General features: G+C 38.8%; 1 protein-coding gene across 1 annotated transcript; it reads right to left on the reverse strand.

Annotated features, from left to right (window-relative positions):
* Positions 1-7,779: 7,779 nt before the first annotated feature.
* Positions 7,780-19,078, reverse strand: LOC139455196 (uncharacterized). Its single transcript, XM_071236747.1, has 8 exons — positions 19,040-19,078; positions 13,254-13,314; positions 12,327-12,662; positions 10,290-10,628; positions 9,232-9,342; positions 8,855-8,882; positions 8,719-8,744; positions 7,780-7,921 (listed from the first exon to the last, which is right to left on the reverse strand). Exons 1-8 carry the CDS (start codon positions 19,076-19,078, stop codon positions 7,812-7,814), a joined length of 1,050 nt encoding a protein of 349 aa, XP_071092848.1. The 3' UTR covers positions 7,780-7,811.
* Between the last annotated feature and the right edge of the window lie 1,623 nt (positions 19,079-20,701).

The following is a 20,701-nucleotide window of genomic DNA, read 5'->3' on the forward strand; positions in this document are numbered from 1 at the left end:
GTTTAACAATATCCGGGCTGTGGCTATGGAAACTGGGGAAGGTGGATATATAGCCCCCCACCTACGATTCCCCTCTTTGGATACGTCCTATGGCGACTGAAGGCAGTCAACGATTGAAATAATGTATGTTTTGTTTGCTCAGCAATATTCCAGCTATATGACGGCGGTCTGTAAATAATCGAGTCTGGACAAGACAATCCAGTGATTGACATCATGGGCATCGATCCACGCAATTGGGACCGATAACATCCAATACCAAGTCAGCGAGCCTGACCACCCGATCCCGTTAGTCGCCTCTTACGACAAGCATAGTCGCCTTTTATGGCAAGTATTGGTTACTGAAGACCTATTCTGACCCGGATATCCACGGGCCACACAATGAATGTAAAAACGTCATTATATTGTTTGGGGGTAATCATGTCTTTCTAAATATCGTGTTGGATGCCTACAGACAGATGTCCTGGAACGTAAGAATGCCCACAGGTTGAATTTGAACATTATTATAAATATCAATTTAATTACTACGATATACCAGTCGTGCTATATTCTTTTATGTCCTCTGCTTTAAACAGCGTATCCAAGTGTTAGGTATTGAGTATAGAATAAAACAAAATATTCTTGGGATTTTGAGAGAAAACACATCTGATTGCAAAATAAAGCCTACTGGACAGGAGGTAAGATGTGTGTCTATTTTATTTCTTAAACTATATCTAAATCATTTTACGCCTTTAGGAAACATTAGACTTTAAATACAACTTTAAAAACACAGTATATTTTACCCACAGTTTACTGAATTTTTACGAACACGGAACTGCTACTCTTTTATTTCAATTTTGATTTTAGTTATTCTCGAAAGCACGCTACATTTTTATTACACAATGCATGACATAACTAGGTATTAACTTATTTCTTCTTTTGAGGAATGTTGTCATATGATAATTTGCAAAATTTGCAAAAATCTTTCAAACATTAATGCAGTCTTCACATTTAAACTTAAAAGCAATAATAATCATTCCACTTTAAATTGTTAATGACTTTTCAACCATCCATAGCGTGTGGTAATGCGAAATGTATTACTTGATCGTTAGAGAGACATGGACTTTGAAACATCAGTTGCATGTCGTGAGGCTGAGGCAAACTATAATTCCTATTTGACATCAAAATAAATCTTTGATAACAATGGCATTTATAACATCCGCGAACCAGGAATAGATTGAACGAGGGGATATGTCTTACCTTTGGATACATCTTCGAACACTGTAGTGGTGCGGAATCTTTATCCCACCATATAACATAAGTTCTTTGGATTTCAGACAAAGAAATTATACACATGGTAGCGATAAAGTGTCTTTATTCTCAGGAATAAAATGAACAGATGATTAAAATTAAGCAACACGTGAAACAATGTAAATATGGCAACTGAAAACATCCAAATACATCTCAACTTAGTGTACAGTACACACACATGGATAGTTGTACAAGATATAATGTACAGTACACACACATGGATAGTTGTACAAGATATAGTGTACAGTACACACACATGGATAGTTGTACAAGATATAATGTACAGTACACACACATGGATAGTTGTACAAGATATAGTGTACAGTACACACACATGGACAGTTGTACAAGATACAGTGTACAGTACACACACATGGATAGTTGTACAAGATATAATGTACAGTACACACACATGGATAGTTGTACAAGATATAGTGTACAGTACACACACATGGACAGTTGTACAAGATACAGTGTACAGTACACACACATGGATAGTTGTACAAGATATAATGTACAGTACACACACATGGATAGTTGTACAAGATATAGTGTACAGTACACACACATGGATAGCTGTACAAGATACAGTGTACAGTACACACACATGGATAGTTGTACAAGATATAGTGTACAGTACACACACATGGATAGTTGTACATGATATAGTGTACAGTACACACACATGGATAGTTGTACAAGATACAGTGTACAGTACACACACATGGATAGTTGTACAAGATATAGTGTACAGTACACACACATGGATAGTTGTACAAGATATAGTGTACAGTACACACACATGGATAGTTGTACAAGATATAGTGTACAGTACACACACATGGATAGTTGTACAAGATACAGTGTACAGTACACACACATGGATAGTTGTACAAGATATAGTGTACAGTACACACACATGGATAGTTGTACAAGATATAGTGTACAGTACACACACATGGATAGTTGTACAAGATACAGTGTACAGTACACACACATGGATAGTTGTACAAGATATAGTGTACAGTACACACACATGGATAGTTGTACAAGATAAAGTGTAAAGTACACACACATGGACAGTTGTACACGATATAGTGTACAGTACACACACGTGGACAGTTGTACAAGATATAATGTACAGTACACACACGTGGATAGTTGTACAAGATATAATGTACAGTACACACACAAGGATAGTTGTACAAGACATAATGTACAGTACACACACGTGGACAGTTGTACAAGATATAGTGTACAGTATACACACATGTACAGTTGTACAAAATATAGTGTACAGTACACACAAGTGGATAGTTGTACAAGATATAATGTACAGTACACACACATGGATAGTTGTACAAGATATAGTGTACAGTACACACACATGGATAGTTGTACAAGATATAGTGTACAGTACACACACATGGACAGTTGTACAAGATATAGTGTACAGTACACACACGTGGATAGTTGTACAAGATACAGTGTACAGTACACACACGTGGATAGTTGTACAAGATACAGTGTACAGTACACACACATGGATAGTTGTACAAGATATAGTGTACAGTACACACACATGGATAGTTGTACAAGATATAGTGTACAGTACACACACATGGATAGTTGTACAAGATATAGTGTACAGTACACACACATGGACAGTTGTACAAGATATAGTGTACAGTACACACACATGGATAGTTGTACACGATATAATGTACAGTACACACACGTGGACAGTTGTACAAGATATAGTGTACAGTACACACACGTGGATAGTTGTACAAGATATAGTGTACAGTACACACACGTGGATAGTTGTACAAGACATAGTGTACAGTACACACACATGGACAGTTGTACAAGATATAGTGTACAGTACACACACATGGACAGTTGTACAAGATATAGTGTACAGTACACACACATGGACAGTTGTACAAGATATAGTGTACAGTACACACACATGGATAGTTGTACAAGATATAGTGTACAGTACACACACATGGATAGTTGTACAAGATACAGTGTACAGTACACACACATGGATAGTTGTACAAGATATAGTGTACAGTACACACACGTGGATAGTTGTACAAGATATAGTGTACAGTACACACACGTGGATAGTTGTACAAGACATAGTGTACAGTACACACACATGGACAGTTGTACAAGATATAGTGTACAGTACACACACATGGACAGTTGTACAAGATATAGTGTACAGTACACACACATGGACAGTTGTACAAGATATAGTGTACAGTACACACACATGGATAGTTGTACAAGATATAGTGTACAGTACACACACATGGATAGTTGTACAAGATACAGTGTACAGTACACACACATGGATAGTTGTACAAGATATAATATACAGTACACACACATGGACAGTTGTACAAGATATAGTGTACAGTACACACACATGGACAGTTGTACAAGATACAGTGTACAGTACACACACATGGATAGTTGTACAAGATATAATGTACAGTACACACACATGGACAGTTGTACAAGATACAGTGTACAGTACACACACATGGATAGTTGTACAAGATATAGTGTACAGTACACACACATGGATAGTTGTACAAGATACAGTGTACAGTCCACACACATGGATAGTTGTACAACATACAGTGTACAGTACACACACATGGATAGTTGTACAAGATACAGTGTACAGTACACACACGTAGATAGTTATACAAGATACAGTGTACAGTACACACACGTAGATAGTTGTACAAGATATAGTGTACAGTACACACACATGGATAGTTGTACAAGATATAGTGTACAGTCCACACACATAGATAGTTGTACAAGATATAGTGTACAGTACACACACATGGATAGTTGTACAAGATATAGTGTACAGTACACACACATGGATAGTTGTACAAGATACAGTGTACAGTACACACACATGGATAGTTGTACACGATATAATGTACAGTACACACACATGGATAGTTGTACAAGATACAGTGTACAGTACACACACATGGATAGTTGTACAAGATACAGTGTACAGTACACACACATGGATAGTTGTACAAGATACAGTGTACAGTACACACACATGGATAGTTGTACAAGATATAGTGTACAGTACACACACGTGGATAGTTGTACAAGATACAGTGTACAGTACACACACGTGGATAGTTGTACAAGATACAGTGTACAGTACACACACGTGGATAGTTGTACAAGATATAGTGTTCAGTACACACACGTGGATAGTTGTACAAGATACAGTGTACAGTACACACACGTGGATAGTTGTACAAGATATAGTGTTCAGTACACACACATGGATAGTTGTACAAGATACAGTGTACAGTACACACACATGGATAGTTGTACAAGATATAGTGTACAGTACACACACGTGGATAGTTGTACAAGATATAGTGTACAGTACACACACATGGATAGTTGTACAAGATACAGTGTACAGTACACACACGTGGATAGTTGTACAAGATACAGTGTACAGTACACACACGTGGATAGTTGTACAAGATACAGTGTACAGTACACACACGTGGATAGTTGTACAAGATATAGTGTTCAGTACACACACGTGGATAGTTGTACAAGATACAGTGTACAGTACACACACGTGGATAGTTGTACAAGATATAGTGTTCAGTACACACACATGGATAGTTGTACAAGATACAGTGTACAGTACACACACGTGGATAGTTGTACAAGATATAGTGTACAGTACACACACGTGGATAGTTGTACAAGATACAGTGTACAGTACACACACGTGGATAGTTGTACAAGATATAGTGTTCAGTACACACACGTGGATAGTGGTACAAGATACAGTGTACAGTACACACACGTGGATAGTTGTACAAGATATAGTGTACAGTACACACACATGGATAGTTGTACAAGATATAGTGTACAGTACACACACATTGATAGTTGTACTAGATATAGTGTACAGTACATACACGTGGATAGTTGTACAAGATATAGTGTACAGTACACACACGTGGATAGTTGTACAAGATATAGTGTACAGTACACACACATGGATAGTTGTACAAGATATAGTGTTCAGTACACACACGTGGATAGTTGTACAAGATACAGTGTACAGTACACACACGTGGATAGTTGTACAAGATATAGTGTACAGTACACACACATGGATAGTTGTACAAGATATAGTGTACAGTACACACACGTGGATAGTTGTACAAGATATAGTGTACAGTACACACACTTGGATAGTTGTACAAGATATAGGCAGATACTTGTTCTTAAGGTCACGTAGGTAATGCAATGATCGTAAAAACGCTTTGGAAAAATAGCAATCATTTTTAATAAATAAACTTACATAGTTTTATTCTGTGGTGATTATCCCTGGTGATATACATTAATGTTATTAGTGGGTGTGTTCAGATCATATAAATAGTTTTGAATCTAGATTGAACATACATTAATGACAAAAGATCAAACCACAGTAGATATCTCTCCTGAAACAATGCAATCATCATCATGACAGCGAGGTTATATCCAAATGTTTACAACTATACGGTACAGCAAACTATGTTTGATGTGAAAGCCAGTAACTGTACATATATAAACAATGCTAATGATTGTTTTCCAGTGAGTACGTAATTATTCATGAAGCAAAAACTCATATAGACCTAGCTAATAAAAACCAGAAGATCAGATCAGGAAAAAATGGACTGCGGGATCGAATTCAGCACCTAACTTTGCTTTTAGATTTCCATTGAGTGGTAAACATATAGATGTATACATACATCCAGAAAGCAATATATGCATATAGATGATACAATACCATGAATAAAACAATAGGAGTGGTTTAACGTTGTGTTCAAGATCATTGCACTTACATAGCGACGCACGTACTTGTACGTATGTGTGACTCTTTGTGTGTGTATGTATGGGAGACTCCTTGTGTGTGTATGTGTGTGTGACTCTTTGTGTGTGTATGTATGTGTGACTCTTTGTGTGCGTGTGTGTGACTCTATGTGTGTGTATGTATGTGTGACTCTTTGTGTGTGTATGTGTGTGTGACTCTTTGTGTGTGTATGTATGTGTGACTCTTTGTGTGCGTGTGTGTGACTCTATGTGTGTGTATGTATGTGTGACTCTTTGTGTGTGTGTGTGTGTGTGTGTGGATGTATGACTCTTTTGTGTGTGTATGTGCGACTTTGTGTGTGTGTATGTATGTATGACTTTGTGTGTGTATGTATGTGTGACTCTTTGAGTGTGTGTGTATGTGACTATGAGTGTGTATGTATGTGTGACTTTTTGTGTGTCCGACTCTTTGTGTGCGTCTGTGTATGCATGTCCCTTTGTATGTGTGTATGAATGTGTGACTCTTTGTGTGTGTGTATATATGCGTGTGACTCTGTGTCCGTGTGTGACTCTGTGTGAGTGTGTTGATGTGTGACTCTTTTTTGTGTGTGTGTATGTGCGACTTTGAGTGTGTATGTATGTGTGACTTTTTGTGTGTGTGCGACCCTTTGTGTGTGTCTGTATATGTATGTCCCTTTGTATGTGTGTATGAATGTGTGACTCTTTGTGTGTGTATATTTGTGTGACTCTCTGTGTGTGTATGTGTGACTCTTTGTGTGTGTTGTCAGTATGTGTGACTGTGTGTGTATGTATGTGTGACTTTATGTGTGTGTGTATGTATGACTCTTTGAGTGTATATGTATGTGTGCCTCTGTGTGTATGTATGTGTGACTTTGTGTATTGTCTGTATGTGTGACTCTTTGAGTGTGTATGTATGTGTGACTTTATGTGTGTATGTATGTGTGACTCTGTGTGTATGTATGTGTGACTCTTTGAGTGTGTGTGTATGAGTGACTCTTTGTGTGTGTGTATGTATGACAGATAAATATACACAAAAGAAAACACTTTGCAACACACATCCTCACAGTATGTTCCTTAAAATATTATTTTATTACATACATGCATGACTGGCTACGGAGAGGGCATTTTCGTCATTATTGCCAGGGCAGTGTGCCAAAAATGAATTTCAATGCAATTCCGCACACCGTGTATCTACTGTATGTTCAATGATCAATGATCAATTATCAATGTCATAATAACATACACATTAAGGGCACAAAAGACATCTAGACCATTATTAATGTACATGTATGGGAAATCAAGGAGAATTTTCATGGAAACCGAAGCTTGAATTGTTTCAGCATCACAGACCTTGCAGGTTTAGAATAGAAATTTCACGACGGGTCGAAGAACAACACGACACATGTATAAGGTCACCTGGCTTTCAGGCATTGAGCCAACAACTGATATGTAATATCAGAAAATGACTTGCATTACAGAAACCAAGCACAAACAACACTAAGGACAGTTTAATGCAACATGTGTTTAAAGCGGTATGTGCGTCCACGTGCAGTTACAAATATACACACATATATAACAGTACCAGTGCCGGTACTGGTCCTGTGAAAATTAACGAATTTGTTGGTTTAAGCAGTGTTTTCATAGACCTGCACATGTATATCCTCATAGGTTGTGTTGTTTCTTTGCTTTGTGCTCTCGTCCATGCCCTCATAGATATTCGTTGTCTGTCGGCTATCTTTAAACACAAACAAAACGTGTAATCCAGGCGTAAAGTAATTACAAAGTTCAATCAAACAATGATGGCTTGGAAATATCATAGCGATATAAGAATTATATACCAGCGTATATGAGACAATGAGGCAAACAAGTATTTCACTTTGGCGAACATATTTCATCGCGACACTTTACCTACTAGAATGTCCTCTTAGAAAACAAAACTAACAGTGATTCATTCATTACTCCACTCACATTGAAGTGTATATATAATCCAAGATGCTAAACCCCTCACCATCTAGGAAATCCAAAGAAATTGGCGGAAGGTCCGGGGTTTGATCCCCGGCCGCGTCATACAAAAAAATGTTAAAAGATGGTACTTGTTGTTACCCTGTCTGGCGCTCGGCATTAAGGGGCTAAACAAGAACTGGTCGGCTCGGAGTCAGTATACTGTATCTGAGTGGGGTATTCATGTTAAACTGCGGCATGGTATCTAATGGAGCTAAGACTATAAATCGCCATCAGCCCGGACTAGTAACACACACACACACACACACACACACACACACACACACACACACACACACACACACACACACACACACACACACACACACACACACACACACACACACACACACACACACACACACACACACACACACGTAGGTACATGCACGACGCCGCTTTATAAGTGCAATAAACTTGGACGCGACGTTAAACCCAATTTCACCTCACCTCACCAAGGAAATTGAAATGAAGTTGGCACGTTTGAACACCAACAGATAATTTTAGAAGGAAGCGTACGTAACAACTTACCAAGCTGGGGCCGTGCTGCTCTACTCCTACAACAGAAGACACATCTATATATAGACATATTTGCATATATCTATATGAATAAGGTTGTGTGTTCTTTCATTATAACAAACTATGACATAAGAATGACCATACTCACGGCGTTGATTCAGTTGGCTGTGTTTTATCTGTAAACACAAAGTTTCATGTCGGTTCAAAATCTGGAAAGCACATTACATGGGCTTATTTTCAACAAAATCACAGGCCATTTAGATATACGGTAGTAATTGAGATATCATTCAGTACAATAACCTGTAGCCTGTGAGATGGTACTTTAACAATTTAAAACATTCTGCTCTACAATGCCTATTTCGAAATGGGACGGCAAAAAAGTACGTTGATACATGTATTTGTGTGCTCTTACTTTCATCATTGCGATTTAACTCTGTGACTTTCAAAATTATATTTATACTTATATTTGCAAGTCTCCCAATTTTAGTCTGCTTATGTAACCATTAGTGACTTCAAGCAACCCACCCTCCTGTGTTTGGTGTCTTCTCCACCACACGATGTAAACAGCCACTGCTACCAGAAGGGGAAGCAGGCATAGTGTCATCCCAACGCCAACACCAGCACCGAAAGTGGCTCCTAAACGTGCGGAAATGGACAATGTTATATTAACGCGCCATGACCCTTTCCATTCGTAATCATTAATAAATGAGATTAAGTCATTGTCAGAAAATTACACTTCTGTCAGCAATATCACGAGAATTTCAATTATTGATTCTGGTTTGAAAATATAAACAGTGGTGGTATGCAGGGGCAGCACCATGTGCAGTGATGTTGCAATAACACTCAGACACACATATCACACATTATTAACACCAGTCCCTTTCGCTGTTTTAGTTTGGAACACGTCCCATTTTAATTCTGGAAACCCATTTGTCAAGAAACTTTCCTTTAGTTTCTTTAGCTCAAAACTCATGTTTTTCTTTTGCAAATACATAAAGGTGTGTCTACAAGCATCACCACACATGGGCCTGCCCATGCATTACTCTTCGCCCATGGGCAGGCCAATAGTTTCAATTTTGAGTTTTCGAAAAAATTCTTTCACATTTTTTTCTTCCCTTTTATGTGCCCATTAGAACAGCATGTTCAATTTTGCTAATACCTTTGACAGAGACTGGCCACAACATGGAGAGTTTCTGGACAAATGGGTTTCCAGAATTAAAATGAGACGTGTTTTTGTCTTATAACTGTCATGAAGTGCTGGGGGTCCTTTCTCTTCCGGAATTCCCGCGAGGTGCCTACAGGGACAGTGTTCAACATAACGTGTCCCCAAAAGCTAAAAGGGAGAATAGGCTCGGGATAAATGTCTGTCCTACAAATTTTGATTCGTATTGTTGAAACGCTCTTTGTTTGCCTACTTTCTCAAGTTGTTCGACGTATACTTCTAAACAATTTATGGTTATCTTTATTACACAGGGACACTCTTCACATATGAGACAAATTTCAATGTCTTGTTCTGGGAAGGAAATAGGCACGAGACGTTGAAGCATAATATCCCTTTTAACATTCAAAATGGTCATAGTCACCTGATTTAGAAGCATCTTCCTTCGTGATACAGTGTACAAACAGGGTCTGAGATTTAGATGTTATCTGTGTACTTTTGTAGAGGCCAGAACACTGGATACGGGTCAGATGATCGTCACAAGAGACGGTGAATTTCGCCATACTGACTGCCACTACCCCACCGTCGACAGGACGTGATAGTGACGTCACATCCTCTGACAGCGTATTGTTTTCTTTCATCCAGACGATGGTAGATGAAGGTATGGTTGGATTGGTCTCACACACAAGCGTGACGTCATCATTCTCTGTCACAGCCATGGGGAAGTTTGTTGAGTTCATGATACCTATTGCCACGAGAGGAACTGAAAACAATGCGTTTGAAGAAACTAAACTTTCATGTAAATATTTTGTATTTTACGATATGTTTAGATATTTGGCAAGATTGAGACACAATGCAAAAGTCACAAAAGACGAACAAAACTACCGTCACGTCTTGATGCTGATTCATAAAACATGTTCATGATAAAATGGAAATGGTACATGGGTTCTGCTTGTAGCAGATATTTCTTATGATTATGGAAAGCATCTTTTACTTCTATTACATATGTACGGACAGGTTTCTTAGAATCTGTGAAAATCTGTGTTAGAAATGTCCAGCAGACGATTTATTAATAAAGTGTCCATTTTATTAATAACGTTGTTCATTGTTGTAACGTCAAACATCATGTATACATGTATGCACAGAATGAATCACGTTTTTGCATGTGCATGCTGTAAAATGACAATCGTGCACAAAGTCAAATGTCGTTACTGCAGAAAGATAACATTCAAACCGTGCGACGTGCATTGAAGGAAAGACACATAATGGTATCTATAATTATATCCTGTCCTTCACGTCATCATACACTTGCTTGATCAGATAATCTAAACCAGCATCTGTTGTATTCATCATAATGTAATCAGGGCACTGACTACAACATAAACGAACACAGTTGATAAATAGGATATGTTCCGGTAGACATATTCAGAAGAAACGTATTTCACAATATTCAAACGATTTGCAATGAAGGAACTATAAATAGAAATTTTCACAATATATCAGGAAGTTAGTGTTATGATAGAATATGGCAGTGTCACTGAACCTAACAGGGAAGATATTTACAGTACTCGTGATAATCGTTTTACATAGTTTCAAAGCAACAGTGATAAAAGATTTTTATATTCATAAACTATCAATACCAAGCACTTACATAAGTGTTTTATTATAAAAAATATTTTAATACAATGCGAACTGATTTTCCCGGTTGATGATGCGTCTTACACGTATTACAGTACAATCGACAATGATTTACACTTTGCACAACAATACGTTCAGGGTTCACAGCGTGAAAAGAGCCTTACGTGTCAGGTATCCTTTTGTAAATGAGGGAGCTAATCATGGTGTTAAATGTGTCCTTGAGCCATAACACCACCAAATAACCATTAACCGTATCCTGCGAACCGAGGAACAAATGGTCGATTTGATATCGCGTTACGTGTCTTAGTGGCCTAACATTTGATAGTCTAGCAGGGGTCTCGGACTTGATAGAACCCATAATCTGTTCCGTAATGTGCTTGATAATAATAAGATGTGCTCATGTTTTACAATAAAGGAAAGAAATCGTTCACTGGACATGCTTGGTGTTCTGAAAAATAATGTGTTTGTTCCTCCTTTCAGACAAAACAAAATTGTATGTTTTATGTATGTACTAAAAATTAATTGAAACCAAATTTCCAACCCCAAAACCATACTCCTGGATACTTATTACCTATACCTTCAGCTTAATTCTGGAACTTTAAAATTTGTACCATTAAAACTAGCCCAGTGGATGCCTCGGTTGATATTTTAAGTTCTTGACATGTAACCAGCTATGTGATTACATGCTTATTTGTATACTTAATTACTCGTTATACTGCCTTCGGACACCCTTGTCTTTCCGCGGGATAATTCGCCTTTGATCAACATTCATCATAACTGGATGAATATTTGTCTGGATGAGTATTTAAAGTACAATTCTCACCATTGACGTCAAGTGTTACGATGTTGCTGATCTCATAGTAGTCCAAGTCAAGACATGTCCAGTTCGAGCTCTGATATGTGTTGTAATCAACGTCAAGAATTGTTAGAGTGATCATGTCTCGCGAACATGTGAAGTTATAGATATCTGGGTCGTAGCCGAAGTCGATGCGGCAATTCACACCTAAGCCTGGGAAGAATTGATACTGTGAAGTTCCGTTTTGTAATTCCACGATCAAATCAACAACAAAATCAAATCCATGTCGGTTTCTGCAGGTGAAGGTAAACGGTTGGCCGGCGACTGCAGTGCCAGCAGACCCTGTCAAGTGAACGTTTTGTCCTGTGGGGGAAAGGACAAAGTATTACTAACATCAGTGACCTGATGCACAAGTACATGTACATATATGGATCGTCGGTGACTTTACATTTTTACTTGAACACTTCAGACTGTAGTTGTGTTGATTTACAAAACATGTACGACATTATCTTTACTCGTCAAAGAATCAAGGTTCTAGTATCTTACTGGCCAGTCGCCTTCGTGTAAAAAGCACTATACAAGTCGGTCGGACGATCAGTACATTGTGTCATAATGTTTTGTCACGCTGTTAGCACATTATCATACTGAAAGTCCGATGGCTGCCACAAGATATATCTAAATGTCTCATACAATTATTTCGCAGAATATTAGTAATTATAACTTGCAATTGTGAACGGGTAATAAACAATTTATTACATGAGTCCCAAGCGGGATGTACAGAGTATTATGAACTGAACATGCGTGTACAACCCCAGACATTCGGTCTAGCGGTGTACACGCCCATTTATAAATAGCTCTTAAATACACCCTGCTTGGATACATGTGACTTAAATGGCGAGTAGTACTGTGTAACAGAATTCAAAGAAACGGAACGTGAATTAAACGTGTCAATACCTTCACAGATATGCATACCAGGAAGGACGACAAGTAGCAAGATGACTGCCCCGGTCATGTTCTGTGAGGAAAAATGATTGCATCAAATATAGAGATAAGAGATTTGTGTCAACGTGAAATGTAGCTGTACGTATGAATTAAGCCTATTGACATACGGACGCACTTCACATAAGTAAAGTAACAGACGATCAAGATATAAAAGTACATCTTCATTTAAAAACATAACATGTCGCTAAACCCTACACTATTATAGCATGTACACGAACGCTCGCTGGTGCAAATGCATATTCATAACACGGCATTGTATATTTTCTTTGATGTGAGAAGGGAGATCGGTATCTTGTTGTATAAACGTCACATCGAAGACAAAGGCATAATGTGTGAAGCCTATCTTAAGTCTCCACCATCTCGATATATGGTTGGAGTATACTCTTGCACTCAGTCCTCCAAGTAGTAGGGACGCGTCATTATACCTGTAACGAAAATTAACATGATTTATACTGATTGGAACGTATCGCATAATATACCTACATGGACAAATACTTCCCCAGCTATATGTATGCTAGCGGACTATGATTGTGGACTAACTGACGGGTGGATCCACCCAATTGCCTGCACCATTACGTTAAGAGACGTTTTAAACTTAATAATCCCAACTAAAATGGATACTTTAGGGTAAAACTGGTCATATTATATTATTTGTTCAGTATGTGATTATCCAAAATTCCATGCAGCAATAAGTAGGATTTGAATTTAAGTTTTAAATATAATTATTAATTTGGTTAATTCGGAAATCCGCAAGTGTTGTGGGGCCGATCTAACTCATGTAAACCTAGCCGAAGTTCTGTGTGCCTGGTTCTGGTGCGAGTTAAGGTGTTTCCTGTCGTAACAGTTGTTTCAGCCACCATTGTCAGCAGACTGCAGCAACTGCAAGCTATGAAATGAAGTGCTCACCAAGCGGCTTGCGCGTCCTGGTACCGTAACCGAACTGAACCGACTGCTTGCGGCGGGATATGGCGTACCTTGAGACGAACATGGTGGAGGAAGAACAACAGCGGACGATTTGTTTGATTGCAGTATGTTGACAAATGCCATTACTATTTGATAGTGATTCATAAACACATGCCCAAGATATAGTCGGAATCGTACAATCGATCCTGTTTGGGGCAGAGATTTCGAATGAATATGGAAAGGTTTCTGTCGCTATTCTTTGGCCTATAATTAAATTCTCAACAAGACTTTTTGACAAGAGGGGTGACTTGAACTTTCCCTTTATGTCGATCAATATTTTAAAAAACTACGTATACAACCTTTGGTGTCTACATTCCACAACTCTAGCAGTGCAATCGAGCATACTCTTACTACGACGATTTCAAAGAACGTTATACGACTCTTGCTCAAAAGTTTTATCAGGGTTACCACAATCAAGGCCTTTGTAAAACCTTCGAACTGTTTTATGGTACACATGAATATGGTACTTCCAAATGTGTCGTATGAATGAGCAATGCAATTCCCTATTTGGACGCGTACCATATGTTCCCGTGTATTACCTGTGTGTTCACCTGGTTTTATCATTATTTGGTAATGATTCGTAAACACATGTTCATGATGTGGTCGGCATCGTACTATCGACTCTGCTTTTAGCGGAAATGTCTTATCATTATGGAAAGAATGATGTCGCATTTATTTATGATTAAATTCTAACGTCCAAAATCTTAAATAGATTTTAGAAATATACAATTGTGACCTCTTAACAGTGGTTATACTCTACACTTTATTAAACATGATATTCACAAACAAAAGTCAATGTTATAATAAAATCATACTAATATATATAATAAAAGTTTCTAACCAGCAACGACAGTGGTCAAGCTTCCGGAATCCGGGTTGATCTTCACACAATAGCTAGTATTGATGTCATGAAATGTGAGAAGATGCAGACACGCACCCGCTCCACGTACATAGTACAACTAGCTTCAAGAACTTTCCACACAGTGCCAGATCAGTCTAGTGTCACAAGAGCATCAAAAAACATTCCAAATGTTTTTATAACGCTTTGCCATCCATCCATGATATTCCGGAAGTTTACACATCACACTAGCATCTTAATATAGTGACTTCCTCACCACTGCTTTCATAAAATAGTACTACACTCCTGACAACTAATCATTGTCCAAATACAATGCAATGAGCTTCTACCGAATCTGAACAGAAATACAGTTACGATCATTGTTTAACAATAAATTACACTGACACACAAATTCTTCACCGGCTGATTTTTGACACAAACATACACTTCTCCAGCTGATATGCTTACACGAACATATACTTCCTCAGCTGATATAGTGATACTGATACAGTTTGTATACTCACATAAACATGTACTTCCCCATCTGGTTATCTGTCACGAACAGGCACTTCTCCAGCTAGCATACTCACGCAAACTTGTAAACGCTTATACACTAACATGAACATGTACTTACACAGATGATATACTCACATAAAACAGGTACAGCTGATATACACACACGAACATGTACATTCCAAGCTTATACACTTATATATAAAACATATGTCCACAGCTGATTTATTAACCGGATATACTTACATATAAATGCATGTCCATCGCTGATACTCACACGAACACGTCCTTCCCCAGGTGCTATACTCACACAACCACGTACTCCTCAGCTGATATACTCACACGAACACGTCCTTCCCCAGCTGATATACTCACACGAACACGTCCTTCCCCAGGTGATATACTCACACAAACACGTACTCCCCAGCTGATATACTCACACGACCAAGTCCTTCCCCAGGCGCTATACTCACACATGTACTCCCCAGCTGATATACTCACACGAACACGTCCTTCCCCAGGTGCTATACTCACACAAACATGTACTCCCAAGCTGATATACTCACACGAACACGTCCTTCCCCAGCTGATATACTCACACGAACACGTCCTTCCCCAGCTGATATACTCACACGATCACGTCCTTCCCCAGCTGATATACTCACACGAACACGTCCTACCCCAGGTGCCATACTCACACGAACACGTCCTACCCCAGGTGCCATACTCACACGAACACGTCCTTCCCCAGCTGCTATACTAACACAAACATGTACTCCCCAGCTGATATACTCACACGAACACGTCCTACCCCAGGTGCCATACTCACACGAACACGTCCTTCCCCAGCTGATATACTCACACAAACATGTACTCGCCAGCTGATATACTAGTACTTACATAATTATATACTTCACAGATTGATACATGTACATCCACACAAACATATAAGTCTCCAGCTAATATACTCACATGCATGAACATAATATACTCAATGGATATACTCCTCCATCTGATACCCTCGCGTAGACAAGTACTTTCCCAGATGATATAATTACATCAACATGTACTTCCTGATAAGCTGACATGCTTACATAAACATGTACTTTACCGGCTGATATACGTACATGGACATTTAAATCCAAGCTGATATAAGTATACAATCATGTTCTTCCCCAGCTGATATACTTACATAAACACACCTACATCCACTGATGATATACTGACAGGCACGCATACTTTCCGAGCTGATATACCTACATGTACCTGCTTCTTGGAAACCCTTACTTGGTATTTATATTTACACTAACTCGCAAAACTTCTGTGTGTACTGAATAATGACTTCGGATTATTGAGGAGTAAATGTTCATTGGTGAGAAATTTGAACATATACTGAACAACAAAAGTTCCTGTGACATTGAATAAGAATTTATGCAAAGTTATGTTTTTTACCAAATCTGAAACAATTTCGGTTTGAAACACATACAAGACTCCCGTAAGTGTTCAAATAGTTTAATTTGCCATACTGACTTCAGAAAATGCGTGATTTCATAAAAAAAACCAAGAACATGTCAAAAATGTCAATTTACAAATGAATAGCGCGTGTGTCCACCTCTGGTTGCGATGAGAGATCTTCGTCTCATGGAATGGACCAGGCGTCCTGTGGGATATCTGTCCATATCTGCTGGAGCGTGTTTCGAAGTTCCTGGAGTGTCTGTGGAACACGTGGTTGACGTCGAAGGCGCTGATCCATCTCATCCCACATGTGTTCGATTGGTGAGAGATCAGGGGAGCGAGCCGGCCAGGGGATGACATTCACGTTGTTTTGTTAAAGGGAAAATCCTGAACAAGTCGAGCAATATGAGGTCGGGCGTTGAAAGGTAATGCCTGGGCCATGACGCCGCAAAAATGGTAGCACAACAGGGCCGATGATCTCGTCGCGGTAGCGCTGTCCATTGAGATTTCCCTCTACCACTATCAAACGGGCCCTCTGTCTTGCTGTAATCCCACCCCATACCATCACGCTGCCACCCCCGAACTGATCTTCTTCCATCACACAAAGATTGACGTAACGTTCACCTCGACGTGGGTACACTCGAATCCGTCCATCGCGTTGGCTGAGGTGAAAACGAGACTCGTCAGTGAATAGAACTTGTCCCCACTACATGGCCGTCTGCACAACTGTAGACGTGCTTGACGGTGGTTTCCTGTCAAAATGGGACGTCTGACGGGTCTTCTGGCGACAATTCCTGCACATCTGATGCGACGACATACGGTTTGTGAAGATATTCGTCGAAGGCTAGGGATGCTTCTTGCAGTCACTGTTGTTGGGCGGAATCGATTTCGTAGGCGTGTTGTTCGAATCCAGTTGTCTTGTCGATTATTGGTTAAACGTGGCCTGCCACTCCGAGAATGGTCTCTGACTGCATTCGTCTGTTGCCAACGTTGCTATTAACACCAAATGGTGTTTCTGTGGACGTTAAATTGTCTTGCAACATCACGTTGACTCGATCCTGCTTCAAGCATGATACCAATTGCTCGCATATGCTCGTTTTCGGACAGGCGTGGCATTTCGTAATGTTGAATAATTGCGTAATTTTGTTGTTTTTCTGAGTGGTTGTAGTCAGCCCGATGCTAAACAATGCATATGGAATCCCGTTAACGCACATGTTTTTATACCCATTCTTGGGTAGTGAAATGCATGGGGCTTGCATAAAAGTCAACTTTTTCATGGAATGCATGCTTTTCTGTAGCAGTTGCGTTTTTGTGACTTGATTCCAAACATGTACTACAATATTGAAAACTAAACTTTACTTGTTTGAAAAATACACAAAAATATTGGTGTCACGGAAACTTTTGTTGTTGAGTATGTATAGCATTTTGTGAATTCAAGTAGATATGATTGAAACAACAAGTGAAATGTAATGTCATTGCTATTGACTGATCGCATGACGATACTTTTCACAGCTTGTATAAGTTCTGGGACCTCCCTTGTTTCGCGATATCCGATCTCAACAGTAAGTGAAATGTGCCCGTCTTTTCTAGATCACTTTGTACAGTCCAGTTATACAAGAGTATGGCTAACAAATGCGACAAACTAAACCCTAATGTCATCAAACAAATCAAAATATTAAAAATATTCCACAGTAGAGTACGTCCTTAAAGCAATCACGAGGAGAACATGTAAATGTATTTGAAACATAAACTAAAATGATTTCCTACGATGTAAGGAACATATGATATACTCACATGTACTTCACAAGCTTAACGATAGGCTGCGCTCGAGTAACAGTCAGTCAGTACCCTTGCTTGATATACATGATTATAGTAACTGATAACAATGATTGAATTGTGTATAACAATTTGGAATACGAAATAGAAGTCATCAGAATGTACAATGAAAAGTAAAATTCAGTCAACATACCGATTTACTGGTAGGCCTTAACATCCCACTGAGCCTCATTCCAGCCTGATATGTCAACATAACCAGGAAGTGACTGGTTTGCTCAAGCATAAACACTGGTATAGCATTATTTTCAACAATCTAGTTTACGATAAATCAATATGAGTCAATATGAGAATGCATTGTAGCTCTGCCTCCACTTCACAGACGAGTGAAGAGGCTGCAGTCCTTTAGCTCTTTCAGACTTGATGCAATTAGTTCCCACGCCCTTCTTTAGAAGACACCAAATTTATGCAGTGTGACGATTTTCGTGAAAAACTCACCAAGGCTCACTTAATACAATGTTTATTCGCAGTATATGATATACAATCTCAAACACGCTCGCGTGATAACCTCTGTTAACACATGAATAAATCATGATAAGCACATAGTGTTCTGTTAAAGTATAGCTGACACGATCCCATACTAGTTTCCAGTAAAGGAAAGGATGCCATGGACCCGAATATCTACAAGGTTGAACACTGATATAAAACAAGACATCAAATAGTTGACAAGTGACTTTATTTCTGAAAGTCTCTGGCAACAACATTGGTATTTTTGTCAACATTACCAAAGGAAGATGTACAGTCTCTTGACATAACAAAATACAAAACACAAACCTAGATGGGAGTAACCACGCCATAACATACAACTCTGCTGTTCTACATACATAGCAAAATATACTGAACAACAATCCTTTCTCACACTCAATGTGGATGATATCTCTATGATATGCAGTTTCATATTGGCGGGGGACACCAGAAATGGGCTTCACACATTGTACCCATGTCGGGAATAGAACCCGGATCTTCGGCGTAACGAGCAAATGCTTTGACCAATAGGCTACCCGACCGTCTTCATTAAGCTTCAGGAAAACACGGCCAAATATACATAAAACATATTTACCATTGTTATCGTCTTATATAAGTGTTTGTGGTCTAATATTTGATATTCTAGGAGGGACCTGAATATTGATTGACAAAAAATACTGTTCCGGAATGTGCTTGACAAACATAATTTGTCCTCAGGTTTCACAACAAAAGAAAGAAATTGTTCACCTGACATGCTGGATATTCTGAAAAATAATTCTGTCCCAAACAAAACTCCCAACACCTACCACGGTATATGAAATGATCACAACTCCCAACTCCTACCGCGGTATATGAAAGGATCAAAACTCCCAACCCCTACCGCGGTATATGAAAAGATCAAAACTCCCAACCCCTACCACGGTGTATGAAAAGATCAAAACTCCCAACCCCTAACGTGGCATGTAACTGTACATGTGAAACAAGCCTATTCACTTACGGACGTACCTTCACGTACCAAGCTAAGTAACAGGCGATCAAAGTCAAGTTTGCATTGCCAAAACATAACATGTCGCTACACCCTACAGTATTATAGAATATACACGCTCACGCTGGGGTATATGATTGTATATTCAGTATACGGCATCGTATATTCTCTCAAATATGAGAAGGGTGATTGGTATCTAGTTGCGAAAAGTGATCGCTCGTGAAATCGAAGACCATGTTCGATTTCCCATATCGGAATGGTCGTGATATGGTTATATGGTCACTACATAGACGTTAAACCATACTCTTATATTTAGTCCTTCAGTAGCAATGACGAGTAATTATAGCT

Source organism: Haliotis cracherodii, unplaced genomic scaffold, assembly GCF_022045235.1.
Source record: "Haliotis cracherodii isolate W230 unplaced genomic scaffold, xgHalCrac1.p SCAF_1, whole genome shotgun sequence".
Classification (NCBI taxonomy): Eukaryota; Metazoa; Mollusca; class Gastropoda; order Lepetellida; family Haliotidae; genus Haliotis; species Haliotis cracherodii.

Coding starts and splice junctions, on each gene's coding strand:
- LOC139455196 (XM_071236747.1), bottom strand. CDS start 19,078: ATGAGGCTCAGTGGGATGTTAAGGCCTACCAGTAAATCG. Junction 10,629..12,326: donor CGTAACACTTGACGTCAATG/GTGAGAATTGTA, acceptor CATTGTTTTCAG/TTCCTCTCGTGGCAATAGGT. Junction 9,343..10,289: donor GGAAGATGCTTCTAAATCAG/GTGACTATGACC, acceptor CCGCACGTTTAG/GAGCCACTTTCGGTGCTGGT.